The sequence below is a fragment of the Pelophylax lessonae genome (assembly GCF_965119305.1).
Source record: "Pelophylax lessonae genome assembly, chromosome: 2".
Lineage (NCBI taxonomy): Eukaryota > Metazoa > Chordata > Amphibia > Anura > Ranidae > Pelophylax > Pelophylax lessonae.
The window spans coordinates 355,180,132-355,195,325 of record NC_138769.1 but is presented as its reverse complement, the minus strand read 5'-3'; the positions used below and the strand labels follow the sequence as shown (position 1 = coordinate 355,195,325).

General features: G+C 40.2%; 1 protein-coding gene across 2 annotated transcripts in view; it reads left to right on the top strand.

The window, feature by feature from the left end:
* Positions 1-410: 410 nt before the first annotated feature.
* CYP4F22 (cytochrome P450 family 4 subfamily F member 22) overlaps positions 411-15,194 on the top strand; it is a gene marked incomplete at its 5' end in the record, with an annotated part of 55,288 nt that continues 40,504 nt past the window's right edge. The window contains 2 exons of one of the 2 annotated variants that reach the window (XM_082247066.1): positions 411-632; positions 12,603-12,747. In XM_082247066.1, the coding sequence (XP_082103192.1) occupies positions 411-632; positions 12,603-12,747 (367 nt within the window). The remainder of the gene's footprint in view (positions 633-12,602; positions 12,748-15,194) is intronic. The other variant, XM_082247067.1, reaches the window with a different exon arrangement.

The window sequence follows — 15,194 nt, the reverse complement described above, 5'->3', positions numbered from 1 at the left end:
ATTTTTTTAGTGCATTTTGCAATTTGCAGAAATGCACTGCAGTCCATTTAAAATGGTTTCCTATGGGACATCTATGTGTTTTTCAGCTGCTGCGTTTTTGGAAAGTGTCAGGGACTTTTTTTCACGCGTTTTGTCGTCTATGGAGAGAGTTGGCAACAGTACTAACTTGATAGTCGCCAGAGACACAGTACATTAACAGATCAATTAATATCTTACAGGTTCAACAGGAATATTTTTGCAACAAATTCAACAAAAACATTTTGATGGTATATTTATCCAACTAAAAGAAAGCAAATAAGAAAACTTAATTGTTTGAGTTTACATACACTTTAACTTGAAAGAAGTTGTACTGTGTGATTTGCTCATGAAGTTGTAGCATAATCTTTTTTATTTCTCTCCCTTTCCATAGAATGTTGCCATTAGTGGATAACTTCTTGGATGCACTTAACCTGGAGCACACGACATTCAGAATCTATGCTGTCACTGCATTGCTTCTGTTCTTTGTTGTTCTTGTTCTTCGAACTTGCCTAAAGGTGGTTCTGTCTGTAAATGCATATATCACCAATGCTCAAAGATTACGCTGCTTCCCAGAGCCGCCAAGGCGAAATTGGTTTTTGGGACACCTAGGATTGGTAAGCACACTAAAATCAAAACTGTAGTCTAGCTACCTTAACTTACAACTGTATCAGCATTGTAACTATGACAGAATAGATATACAACTTAGCAAAGTTAGGAGTTCATGAAGAACTTTATATGTGGTAAAGTGATCTTTTTCTTTGCAAATACAAGGAAAAGTAAGAGGGTTACCTAAAGGGACGTTGCCACCTGGTCATGTAGAGCAAAGGGACCAGTGTCTTTGCAGAGCCCCCTCCCTGACCCACTTATGCATCTCACCTTCAGTCCCTCTCTACTCCTTCCTTCCTCACAACCATCACTGAAATCACTAGTGCCATCGACCAGGGTGAGCAGTGATATCATTCCTTGGGATATATGACCGCACTGGGGCCTAGTGATTGACTGTTAGGCCCAAGCGCTGTCACAGGGGAGGAAGTCACTTGCCCTTCCATGCTCAGAAGCACCTGGTATTTTCTTTAGCTGTGATGGAGGAAGGATCGTCAGGGGAGCACTGGCAAAGTTGAATATAAGGGGGTCAGATGGATGCGCTTTGCAAAGACACTGTCACTTAGCCTGCGTGGGCATGGTGAAAGTGTCTCTTTAATTTCCCCAGCAGAATATACTCCCTATTGTTGGATTGTTGGCTCCGATACCACTCCATTTAGTCACCAGGTTAAGAAACTGACTTGTCTGGGCCTACAAAGTGCTATGAACAAATCCCCCCCCCCCCCCCTGTATGACAGTGCTGGGCCAATCAATGTAATCTGGAAGAAGAAACTTGAGTCACATGCTCATCCACCCAGAATTTCACTTTGCTCCCAATGGCTGTATAAGCTAAAGTGCACTGTATTCATCTTTTTTCTCCAGTTTGTCTGAGGATTGCAGTAATTTACCGGCCTTCTGGCCCAGTATTACACTTTCCTGATGACTTTTCTACATGGCTACTCTAGTTCCTCTCCTCTGAAGTACATGCCATCATCCTCAGTGACTTTACCATTCCAGTCAATGCTAACACCTCAGCTACTTCTCAGCTACTCAGCTGAACCTCTTTTATCTTAACACAATTGACACAAACCACTATTCATATCAGTGGCAGCAACCTTGACTTTGTATTCTCCCACCTCTGTACTCTTTGCAACCTCTCTAACACCCCTTTTCCTCTCTCCGATCACAACCTTACCAGTTTCACACGCTCCCTGTCTCCAACCTCCATTGCCTCAAACCAACAAACAGTTCCTAGTATTTCTTCCTCCCCCCTGATCCCTCATGACTTTACCATTGAGATCAACAGCACAATAATTGGTCCCTCACATGCCAGGGTGCTAGGTGTAATCCTAGACTCTGACCTATCCTTCGGGTCCCACATCCAGTCACTGGCTAAATCTCGCCACTTTAACCTCTGCAACATTTCCAGAATTTGCCCCTTCCTAACGACACCACAAACAACTTATTCATACCTTGGTTATTTCCTCCCTTAACTACTGCAACTCCCTTTTCACTGGCCTACCTTTACACAGGCTACCCCCCTTCAGTCTATTATGAATGCTACTGATAGACCTATACACCTTACAACTTTATCCTTGACTGCTGGCCCTTTCTGCCTATCCCTCCACTGGCTTCCACTAGCCCAATGTATAAATTTCAAAATACAAACCATAACGTATAAAGCCATCCACAACACTGCCTCCAGCTACATCACCAACCTCATCTGCAGATATTACCCAAATTGTGCTCTCTGCTCCTCCCATGACATCTTGCTCTCTAGCTCCCTTGTTACCTCCTCCCATGCTTGCCTTCAGGACTTCTTCAGACCCTCTCCCATCCTCTGGAACTCCCTATCCCAGTATATCAGGTCATCCTCAAACTCCTTAAAAACAAATTTATTCAGGGAAGCCTACCCCGCCGCTAACCTAAAAACGATTTTTTAATCTCCATCAGATCATCCCCTGCAGCTATTACCTTTTGCACCACCTCCCCCTCCCTCTTCCTTTAGATTGTAAGCTCAATGAGGGCCCTCCTATTCCATGTGCACCAAACTGCATTGTAATTGTACTGTCCCCTTATATTGTAAAGTGCTGCACAATCTGTTTGCGCTATATAAGTCCTGTATAATAATAATAATAATAGGGATGGAATGGTGAGTACATGCTGCAGGAAGGAGTTAAGTGACCCGCTTACTTTGCCCTGAATGGGCAACGTAAAAGGATCACTTTAATTTACCGGTTAGGTAAAAGTTAGTACAAAAATGAGAAGAGAAGCAGTAAAAAAAATAAAAAATCTTGCAACACTTACAGAAGGGTGGCTGACATAAGTGAGAGTCTGGCATATACTGATACTGGATCTAAAAGGAGAAACAGCATGTGGTCAGATACACTAATCTATGCATAATCTATGCTGAGACTTCACAGACCATGTTCTGGAGAATGCAGCTCAGTACACCTTAGTACACAGTAAACAATAACATAAACTGTATATTTAAATCTGACTGGGTCTTCTATATAACTGAATGAAACCAATGCAACCACTTACTAGTTGGGCTTTCTTACCAGCAGTATATGCCATATTGGTATATTCTTTTAATTTTTTGGTAGGTTTGGTAATAGTGCTGTACTCCTAGAATGGTCTGGTATTGGCTTGTCTTGTATACTACACTGCAATACACTGATTTCAAATCAGGTAATTAAAGTGGTTCTAAAGCCTTAAGGTTTGTTTTTTTTGTTACCTTAATGCATTCTCTGCATTATGGTAAAAATAATTTTGTAATGAGGGCCCCCCCCTCCCCAAAACACTTACCTGAGCCCAATCTCGATCCAGCGCTTTGCACATGAGCAGCAGCTCTCTCCACTCTCTCCCTCCTTACAGGGCAGATTGATAGCAGTGGGAGTCATTGGCTCCCGCTGCTGTCAATCAAATTCCATGATGAAGGAACAGGGGGTGGGGCAAAGCCAGTGGGCTTGGGAGTTTGCCCACATGGGAACCCCCTTAGCAAGCGGCATGCTGGGGAGGTCTTTGGAAAGGGGGAAGGAGCGGCATGCGGGGAGTAAATGAGGATTGAGGCTGCTCTGTGCAAAACCATTGCACAGAGCACAAAAGTATGATGTGCTTGTAATTTAAAAAACATAAAACCCCAAAGGTTTTATATAACTTTAAACAAATAAAACTGCACATAGTGCCATTTAAAATGTTTTCCCATAAATATTTGATAACTATTATAAAGGATATATTAACCAACGCAGCAACCCTTTTCAACCTATGTACCATGTTGACACCATTGAAACTATTGTCTAATGTCAATAAACCCTGGCTATAAAAAATGTTATCTTCAAATCATGGTACATTAGTGCTAACAGAAAATAAGTATGGAAATATGTATATAGAAGAGTAAAGAATGCAGAAAACTAAGACACCCAGAGTTGATTTTTTACACTCGTGTACTAAACAACAACATTTTTTTGAGTAGTATTTAATATTCATTTTTCCAAAAAAAGCTGTGAAAATTAGAATGCATTCTTTACATTGATAGTCAGGTAAGAAATGTATTTACATTGGTAAAAGAGCCCCTATATATTGGTATTCAAGGAGAAAGGAGCCACTTACATTGTTAGTAGTGGGTGAATGATCCCTTTGGAGACAGCCTAAAACATCATCGGTGTCAAGGTTTCTTAACTGAGACATGGCGCTCTACAGGTTCTGCCAAATTGTTGGTGCCGGGTCTATGCAGGCACTGTCAGTCAGGAGAGCAATCCACCACTGCTCATTGCCTAAAGTACAGTGATCAAACAAATCCTACTAAATAAGTTGCACCTGATTATCGGCAGCCATCTCTTCTCTACAGCCATTTAAAGTGCAAAATTTACACAGCTTTTGTGAGCTTCCAGAGGCCAAGGTCTGAGGTCACCCACTGCACAGCTCAGAGAGGAGACCTGAGTGTTACAGTATGTGAAACCTGAATATAGGGAATGAGCACACTCCCTCTACACAAATCTCCTAGGGAAACCTGCACAGCTGAGGCTGTCACACACCTACTGCGTGCTAGACAACCCCTTCCTTGTCCCCCTTAATTACCTGTAGTCCACACAGCTTGTCAGATATGACTCTTGCAGATAGAAGACAGAAATCACACACAGTGCTTTGAATTGGAGGCAAGTACACACTATAGAAGGATGTGCTTTGCTAATTTTTCATTTCAGAGGTTTACAACTACTTTAAGGAATCCCTAGCAACCTCTAGAGCATGGGTGCCAAACTCAATTTCATCACAGGCCTATCAGCAATATGGTTGCCCTCAAAGGGCCAGGTGCATCTGGGGTGCGCTATGTACAGAGTGCATGGTCCAGGAGTGCATTAAGTACAGAGTGCAGAGTTTAGGATTAGGATACGTACAAAGCTCAGGAGTGTGTTATGTACAAAATGCAGGGTTCAGTGGTGCACCATGTACAGAATGCAGGGTTAAGGGGTGCGCTGTGTACAAAGTGCGGGGTTTAGGAGTGTACCATGTACAAAGTGCAAGGTTTAGCAGTGTGCAGAGTTCAGGGTGCGCTGTGTACAAAGTGCAGGGTTTGGGGTGCCCTATGTACAGAGTGCAGGGTTTAGGGGTGCACTGAATGCAGAGTTCAGGGGTGCATAGTGTACAAAATGCAGGGTTTAGGGGTGCACCATGTGCAGAGTTTAGGGCTGTGCTACATACAAATTGTAGGGATTAGGTCTGTGCTATGCACAGTATACTAACCCCCCCTTCCCAAAGCTTCATTGCATCCCTACTCACTCCTACCTTTCCCTATGTAGGTGGATCTACTACTGCCCTAGGTAGGTGGCTCAAGGTACCCATGTATTTGGCTCTGTTATACCTCCCTGTGTAGATGGCGCTGCTTTACAGGAGATCGTTCTTTCTCTCACTTTCAGGAGAGCTGTCCCCGCCTTAAGGGATCTGTGACATTCAGAAGCTGCTGAAAACAAAGCTGTCCCTTGTAAACTGAGGGACAACCAGTAGTGGGAGCCGAGGGTGGGAGCCAGAGGTGGCGGAATAGCTTCCGTCACAATCCGGCTGCAAAACTGGTTGAGAGGGCCTTGTGTTTGACACATGTGCTCTAGAGGAACCCTAGATTTTTTACAGAACTCTTTTGAGAAAGTCGGATATTGGGACTTTGTACTTTTTAAATGTATACATTTATTAAAGTGTAAATCTGGACAAATTAATCTGTACACACATGCAATAATGAATGCGGTGTAGTATTTTGAAGGACTGCAGCAAAAACATCTGAAGGAAAAAAGTAACTGTTACGACATGGGTAGCATTAAGGTTTCATAATATGTACAATTGTATTTCTGCTCTGGGGTTTGCTAAAATTCTTCAGAATTACAATGGATTCTACAGTTCTGCTTTACAACAGATGTGACAGTTCTGCTTTTTTATTTTCTGCCATTAGAATATAAAAAGGTAACAATTGTAAAGGAACAGATTTGAAAAGTGTGAGATCATCTATTTAGCAAGCATGTAGTGCAGTGAAGCAATTTATTACATATACTTATTGAGGTCACAAATACAATAACATGGTGTTTCCCCTGTATACCAGTAAACCTTCTAGAGAAGAACAACATTGTAGATATCTCTGCAAATTACAGATAATCTGCATTTTTTCAACTTTCAATATAACCTTTTTAAGAAGTCTATTTTTATTTGTATACTAGGCATTTATCCTGTGTGTGTCCAGTCTCAGCATATTAGAGTGCCTGGGAGGTACAGAAAGATCTGGGAGTCTTGGTTGATGATAGACTAGGCAATAGCATGCAATGTCAAGCGGCAGCTGCCAAAGCAAGCAGAATATTAGCATGCATAAAGAAAGGGATGTATTCCAGAGATAAGACTATAATCCTTCCACTTTATAAAACTCTGGTCCGACCGCATCTGGATTATTCTGTCCAGTTCTGGTCGCCAGTCCTCAGGAGGGATGTGTTGGAGCTGGAGAGAGTCCAGAGAAGGGCAACTAAACTGATTAGGGGATTGGAGGACCTTAATTATGAAGAGCGTCTGCAATCGCTTGATTTATTCTCCCTGGAGAAGAGACGCCTGAGGGGGGACATGATAGCAATATATAGATATCTCAATGGGGATCTCAGCTTAGAAAAAAAGCTATTCAGTTAAAGGGATTGCATGAGGACTTGGGGGCATACAATGCGATTAGAGGAGAAGCGTTTTAACCTCAGGCAACGCGGGGGGTTCTTTACTGTTAGGGCTACAAGATTGTGGAATTCTCTACCACAAGAGGTGGTTTCTGCGGGAAGTATGGTGGCTTTCAAAAAACTCTTAGACGTACATCTCAAGGATCAGAACATTCAGGGCTATGTGAGATGATTACAGCCACACACACCTACACAGGTTGAACTGGATGGACTATTGTCTTTATTCAACCTCACCTACTATGTAACTATGTAACCTGTGTTCAAGGCATATGTTCCTGAATGCACAGGGCTCTAAACATGAGTACCAGCTGCTACAGCGCTCATCCCCATTTAGTTGCAATTGACTTTGACAGGCTGCAGGCGGCGGAGCTGGACGCTACACCTGTGCCTCCCTGGCACACTAAAGTTCCAGGATTGGACTCGCATTGGACTACACGCCTAATGTGCACAGAGCCTAATATATCCAGAAAGTTAAGCTAATGAACTATTGGCAGTTTAAAGTGACTGGAATTGTAAAAGTATAAGTGCTGCTATTGCTGGTCTTCTTTTGAAAACGCTAGTTGCTTGAGTGTGTCTGGCTTCAATAGTCACATACCTGGAACAAGCATGCTATAAATCAGTGTGCGAAAGTTTATTTTCTTTATATTTGTTATTGACCAGAGACTTAAAGCATTGAATCCAAGGTATCAGCATGACATCCCAAGGAGAGGTCAGCAATGGCAGCAACCATACCTTTCTAATGACATGAGTCGCTTTAAAGTGGTAGTAAACTCAAAATCTTTCAAATCGGCTGACAGGCAGGCTTTTTATAACAGAAGTGACCCTAGAGGTCTTTTCTGTCATACATGTCCCCCCTGCCTTTCAGCAGATAATGTGATCTGAGCCGCACATGCGCAGCTCAGATCACATATACAGCCTGCTCTACATGCGGCAGCGATGTTTCTCCCGCACACATGCTCGGGAGTGATGTCACATTGGCCCGGGCCAAAAATGTGCCCAGAAATACGATACCCCGAATGAAGACCGAGTGAAGATGGAAGCGCCAGGAACTGGGGAGAGCCCTGACAGAGCATCGTTGGAGGGCTCAGTTTGTAGGTAAGTTTGTCACAATGTACTAGTAAGCAGTGCATATTAGTACATTATGGCTTAAACCTGCAGGGAGGCGGCACTTTTTTTATATTGTCATAGAGACTTTACTACCGCTTTAACTGTAAACATTCAAAACCATTCTACTTAAAGGGGAAAAAGAAGTCTATTCCTTAAAAAACACACAAGAGCCAATTGTCACAAATACAGGCTTTTTATTTCTTGCCATTAGTAGTAATTCTCTGAGCTCCATTGTGTAATTTACAGCCTGAACAAGGATGACTAGGTATTTGACTAGCTAGTGCTTTTTGGGTGTTTGACATCAATAGAGGTTGCAGAAAGTCTATTGTTTTCAATCAGACAGACCTTTTTTATGTCATATGTATACCTATAATGCAATAAAAAGGCTATAGGTCAACTTTAACTTAACACACACTCTGCTTCTTGTGATTTGGGTCAGATGATTGTCTCTTTTCTCTATGGAAAGAACCAAAACACAATACAGAATAGCTTCACACTCATTACTTGTAGCTATATATAGCTTCCAGATATTTAAACCATTCAAGCTCCTTTGTTCCCCAAGGTAAAATGATGTTTGGTGACTTCTTTTGTGATCACAGCTCGCGTATGTACATACACATCCCTGGATCTTCCCGTTTACCAAAAGACATTCCAGCTTCCAAAATATCAACTCTTGGAGTTCTGCATGCTTTTCTAGATTTATCTATATCATAAGAAATGATAAAACAATGAAAAAATTTGGCCACCATCCTACTGATGATATTTTTAGATTAACAGTATTCAGGAATAGACTGGAACTCCAGCCAATGATAAATTCTCAGGGTCAAATGTCAGGATCTCAATTTAGAAAATCTTTGGAAAAAAAAAAAAAAAAAAGAAAATCTTTGTTTGATTTCATCACTCCCTAAGTTCTAAGCATAACTTTTGATAATGGAGGCTGACCCTGATTAAATAACCATTCAACTGAAGAAGAAAGAGTGAAACCAGATCTGTAGTTGAAGTCAAGATTTGCATTATGGAGCATCCTGGGTTTTTGTGGATCCCAATAGGAGCGTGGTAGAATTATTGAAGCATGCTGGCTAGCATTGAATTTCTAGTTTATATGTCACTAAAAGTATAGAGTCACTTTAAGACCATACTTTTTTATTTTCTACCTTATGAATTTACCTTTTTGCTCTTTTGCAGTCACCTTCTTCAGCACCTGTAATTGTATCTGCATCTTGCTGTTCCTAAGCTTCTGTCATCATGGCACCTAGAGGTGTTGTCCCGTCCTCAACTGTTCCTAGCTGTACACTATAGGTCTTACAAATTACAAGAAACCTATTCTAAGGCCCCGTCAGTGCGGTGCAGTGTTCAGCGTTGTGTTTTTATGCGCATTTTACACATATTTTTAGGTGCCCTGCCATGAGACTCTATTAGAATTTGTGTTTTCATGCAGTGTTAATTTAGTTGACAAAAATATTTGCGTCATTAATTTTATCAGCTGCATGTTTTCAGTGACGAAAACGAAATGAAAATAAAATTCTAATTAAGTAAATTGACAAAAACTGCCGAAAATTAATTTCAATGAACGAAAATGTGGGGTAGGGACATTTACCCACCTAAACTTCCACTTTCCTCGGAACTCCGGAACTGTCTGTTAAAGCCCCAGACTCTGACAAGCTGTATTGGCTGAGGGATGCAGGTTCCCTCTGTCTGGCTGCTGCCTGGGAGTTCTGGAATAATGCCCTGCAAACCTCGTGGTGAGTGTTTGCCCTCCCAGCAAGGTAGCAGTGCTTAGCAAAATAGATCCCGAACCAGATTTCTGCCCTATACACTCCCATTTACTTCCCCATTTCCACTATATGTTGTTAGATTTTTACTCCATGAATATATGAGTTTGGAAATTCGAAAGAAATGCTTAAATAATGCATCACAATTTACCTATACCAATTAGATTTTAGCCAAATAAAATGTACTGGTGATTTTAGTCGATTAAAACACAACTAAAAATAAAACAATTCAGATGACTAAAATACCTCTAAAACTAAAATTACATTTTAGTCAAAAGACTGTCTAAAACTAACTCGAGATTTGACATCAAAATAACACAGTTTTCATAAAAAAGCACATCAAAGTCTTGCTTGCTGCTTCTTAGATGTGCTTTCATAAAACACACTTTCTAATACAGTTTAATGGCCACACACCTAACAAGGTGGAAACTGCACATAAAAACGCGACTTTGAAAAACCGCACCGCAATGTGAAACGAGCCTTAGAAAAATATGGGGGTTTCCACTGGTGACCTCTTTCTGACAATGCTAGGTGTCTGGCTGGATACAGAGCAAACATGCAGCCATTGTAGGAAGATCAGTTGCTTTGTATATTTATCCTGGATCGGGGACACCCAGCCACACTCACTACAAGTGAAGACTCCAGTCTAGAACTATTGTGTGGTCACCAGTCAGTGATTCAGCGATTGCCTGCTCAGATTAGTAAAGGCATTAAGAATGATCTTTTTGTAATATTTTGAATGAAAAAGACAACGCCCTTCCTTTTTTGCATGATAATCGGTGTTACATCATGGACGCCAGTGTAAATATGGCATTTTTCAGAAAGCCATTGTTTACCATGGTTTTTGGAATTTCAACATAGGTTTCTTTTTTAGAACCCAAGATAAGGAAAACCTGTTTTGAGTGTTTAAAGTCCTAATAACGGACTTGACAAGATGCTTGCTTTTACCTTTATTAGCCTGAAAAAAAAACCTTTTGGAAGCTTTCATATCTCACAGTGGAATGGCAGTTAGCAGTAAAACTACTTTCAGAAGGGTACACAGTGTGATTCATTTAGTAAAGGGGTAGATTATGTTCACTTTGCAAAGTGATTTTTTGCTTAGTTTAGTGCAGGGGCTTTTAAACTTTTTAATTTGAGGACCCAAATAAGAAAATTGTTACTGTCGGACCCAAGAAAGAATTTTTATCAAAATGTCTGCAAATCGTTAAAAAAAATAAAATAAAAATGGTCATATAATAAACACAAACCCAGAAACAGTAAGAACCTATTTACATCTATGTGTTGCAGGAATGCAGATTCAGACTTTGTCGCTTTTTGGTGCCATTCATATTGCATAGTAAGCTCATTAGGGAACATGCATGCATTTCAGTGTGCAGCAGCTCATGGCCATGCACTGTAGTTTCTTGTGGTGTGTTAAAAGTTTTTTAGTGCATCTGATTTTTGAGATGTTTTGGTGCATTTGGCAGCATTTGGCAGCACATTGATTTCAATGGACTGGCTTAATCAAACACATGAAAAGGCATGACATAACCAGCCTTATTGCACAGCACAAATGTAAATAGACCCTAATTCATGCAACTCTGTATTCAATATGTAACAAGGAGGCATTAAGGTTTGCACATGGGAGGCACTGCAAGACATTACCTTATACTGGTGGTTTGATGCTATCTCTCTACCCACAGCTACTGTTTACAAGCTGATTCTGCCTCAATCAACTTACCCATCTGTTATTTTTAAACACTATTTATAAGGCTTTTTGCCCTACCACTAAAATGTCCATGGGCTTGTTTTAATGCCGTGGGCAGCTTTTTTAGCTTGTTAAAGAGGAATTCCAGGTATGGATACTTTATACATAGTTACATTGCTCCAGCTTAGAACAATGTACCTATGTATATACCATACCTGGCTTATTCCCCAGGAAGCTGGAAATCTCTAAAGTAGACAGCTCTACTGCAGTGATCTCCACTTGCATCTGGGTCTCCGGCTGAGTGGCTGTCCAGCTGCATTGTGTACACAGGAGGTCAACCGCTAGGCACGGAAGCCATTCAGAGAATACTTTGCATTCTCTGAATAATGCAAAGCATTCTCTGATTGGACAAGGTAGAGAGCGCAATGGTCCCCACCCCACCTGGAATTCATTAAATTTGATGCTTTTATTGCAATAAAATTCCCCATATAGAATACATTGCGGGCACTTTGCTCCATTTCTTTAAGCTTTACTGTAGTAAAGCCAAGAGAAATAAAGTCTTATTTGTATTTTTTTTAGTAGTGGACATTTCTAAATAGCCCCAGGTCTCTTCCTCCTATAATCTTTCTGTATAATTTCATCCATTCCCCTCCCTGCCACCACCACTGCCTTGCACGTATTGTAGTCTTTAGTCTTCCAATTATGCCTGAACAAAAGTATTTTTTTTCTTCCTTGCACATAATTGGATATTCAAAATGTATACCACTGTACCGCAGTAAGCTAAGTGAAAATTCCATTTAGAAAGTGAACATGCTCTACTAGTAAATTAACGCCAGAATATTTTTGACTGACAGTTGTAATCTTAGGTATTTTGTAGGGACTGGTATTAACCAGGACCTTTACTTCTATAAGTGACTGCTATATCCACTTTAACAGTAATAAATTGATAAACTGGGGACCTTGATATTGGGTTCTGGAACCCATTTGGGTTCCTGGTCTACAGGTTTCACAGCTTTGTATTATAATGATGTAAAGTAGTCTTTCTTTATTGTACAATATGTACTGTTGGTCCTCCAGTAACATGCAGGGAAATATAGTTGTATATAAAGGGCATAAGTAGGGACCACCTGACCTTATTACGTTTCTTGCACTGCTTATTAATGCTGATAATATGCTGTCACACTAACCCATTTTCACTCCTCTGCAGTATAACCTTGCTTTGTGCCGTATCATTGCTTTTAGATTATGCCAAATGAAGAGGGTTTGAATGAAGTCAGCAAGCTAGTCACAAACTTTACCTACACTCTGAAGTCATGGTTCGGGCCTACCTTGCCTATAATCTCACTTGTTCATCCGGACACAGTTAAACCAATGGTAGCAGCTTCAGGTATTGTATCAGAGTCCCTAAGAAGAAGTATCACGGTTTCACCCGCATTAATTAATTTTTTTATTTTTTTTTTATTGAATTAGGCTCAAGAATGATGTTTACATGTTTTTTTCTTTAGTGAATATTCCAGATATGGTTATGAAAAAAGCTTTAAAAAACCTGGAGATGGTTAGATGTGTTACCCAAAGTTTACTTTCTAAGTAATGGTGGACTGATTTAGGTTGACAATAAGCATCATTTTATATACTAAAGCCATATCTTTTATATTTCAAAATGTTTTGCCTTAGTCCCAGTCTAAAAATTGGGGCATCATCCCTTTTAATAACCACAGTCTATTTAAGTTTTCTTCATTCATTTTTTATTCATTCAATGTCTTACTTTAGTTTTGTATTCAACAGACCTCAGGGAAACTTTGATATATGACCCAATTAGTCATATTCTAACTATCATTTTGTATACTTATGTGTGCCCAAAAGTTTACACCTGGAGCATACTGGTTGCAACCCTGACACATTGGGGTTGATTTACTATAGCTACATTTTTACTAAACTGTTAATTGTGAGAATTGCCATAGCTTGGCTGCCGTATGGGTCAACCAGGTGAATTCCTAGAGATGATTGTTGTTGAAGGCAAGAGGATCACTGATGAATTACATTACATTTTGGGATCAATTTACTAAAGAGTCATTTTCACCCTAGCCTTAAAACTTTCTTAGACCCGATTGGGTATTTAAAGTGAACACAGGCTGGGTTTCAAAATAATTTTAATCCAAACAGTGTAAAAAATACCAGTAAAATATACGTAGTGGCTTTTAAATTGACATATCCATTGCTGAGTTTTGCGTCTTGTTTGCAGTTGTTTTGTTCACAAAGTATAGTGTATTTACAGTGAGGATATATGCTTACTGTATTGTTTACATGAAAATGTTGTATTTTTTATATTTTTACATGCTTGTGTTTCCATATTTTCATTGGGTTGTATCTCAGAGTGGAGACATTCTGCATTTGTGCAAACAAACTTCTAAGTTTTAGTACCCATTTAAATTGTTGCATTATGGTAACATGGCAAAACCTGCATAATCGCAATATACATTACTTTTGATTTGAATGGCACCACAACACTCTAATCCAATGCACATCCAACGCCTCGTATACAGTAATGCGCTGAGTTGGAAAAGATAGTGCACGTCCAATTTACAGTGCTCTAGCAGCTCTTTGAAATGAAGGTGATGTCTTAATGCAGCGCATGTTTATGAGCAACATATTATATGCTACAGAAGAATTCCAGGTATGTATAATTTATACATAGTTACATTGGTCCAGGTTGAACCAGTGTAACTATGCTTAGACCATACCTGGCCAATGCTCCTGGAAACTGGAAATCATTGAAGTAGACACTGTTACTCTAGTGATCTCCACTTGCTTCCGGGTCCTGTGCCGAGTGTCTGCCCTGTTGCAATCTGAAGACAGGGGGTTGGCTACTCAACATGGGCTCCATTTGGTTTGCATTTTCTGAATGAATGCAAAGCATTCTCTGTTTGAATGAAGTGGAGATGTGATGTCATTCTCTCCACCTCGCCCAATCAGAAAAGGTTTTGCATTCATACAGAAAATGCAGAGCATTCTCCAAATGGCACCAGTGGTGAGCTTCCGACCTTCTATGTTCAGAAAGCAGCAGGGTAGCTGCAAGAACCTAGAACTAAGTGGAAATCAGAGGATTTTAGGAATTCTATTTACTGTTTTAAATAATTATTTATATAAAAGACAGCTGAGAGCCACATGGGAAGCACTGCTGTAAAAAATTACAGATGGAATCTCATTGGCTGGCATATGAACAACACATCCACTAGGGTTTATAAATGGGCTCAACTTACTGGATCTGTGGAACTCTTAAAGTACATGTAAACCCTGCCCAAATGACATTTAGTTTGCCAAAGCACTGGTTATCATAAACAATTTCATTTTTTTTTTCAAATACTGATTTTACCATTTTTCGTTCTTTATTACATATCAACACTGCTTATCTCCTGCAGCCTTGTTACAGCCATGTTCTCTCTACATATATGCACTCCAATAAAGGCTCGATGACATTTCTCAAGATGTTTTTTTTTTTTGATGGTGACAACAGTGGAACATGCCAATGCAATAGGATTGATTTTCTAACACTAGAGAGTGAAAAATCTGGTACGGTTCTGCATCGAAACCAATCAGCTCCCAGGTTTTTTATCAAAGCTTAATTGAACAAGCTGAAGTTAGAAGCTGATTGGCTACCATGCACAGCTGCACCATATTTTGCACTCTCCAGTTTTAGTAAATCAACCCCACTGTGTTTTGGCACGGTTGCTTCTGGTCCCTATTGGGAGAGCCTGTCACAGAGTGACAATGTAGGATAACAATTAAAAGACTGGGAAAAAGTGTTGTCACTTTGTAAATGAAAGTGCCAGCCAG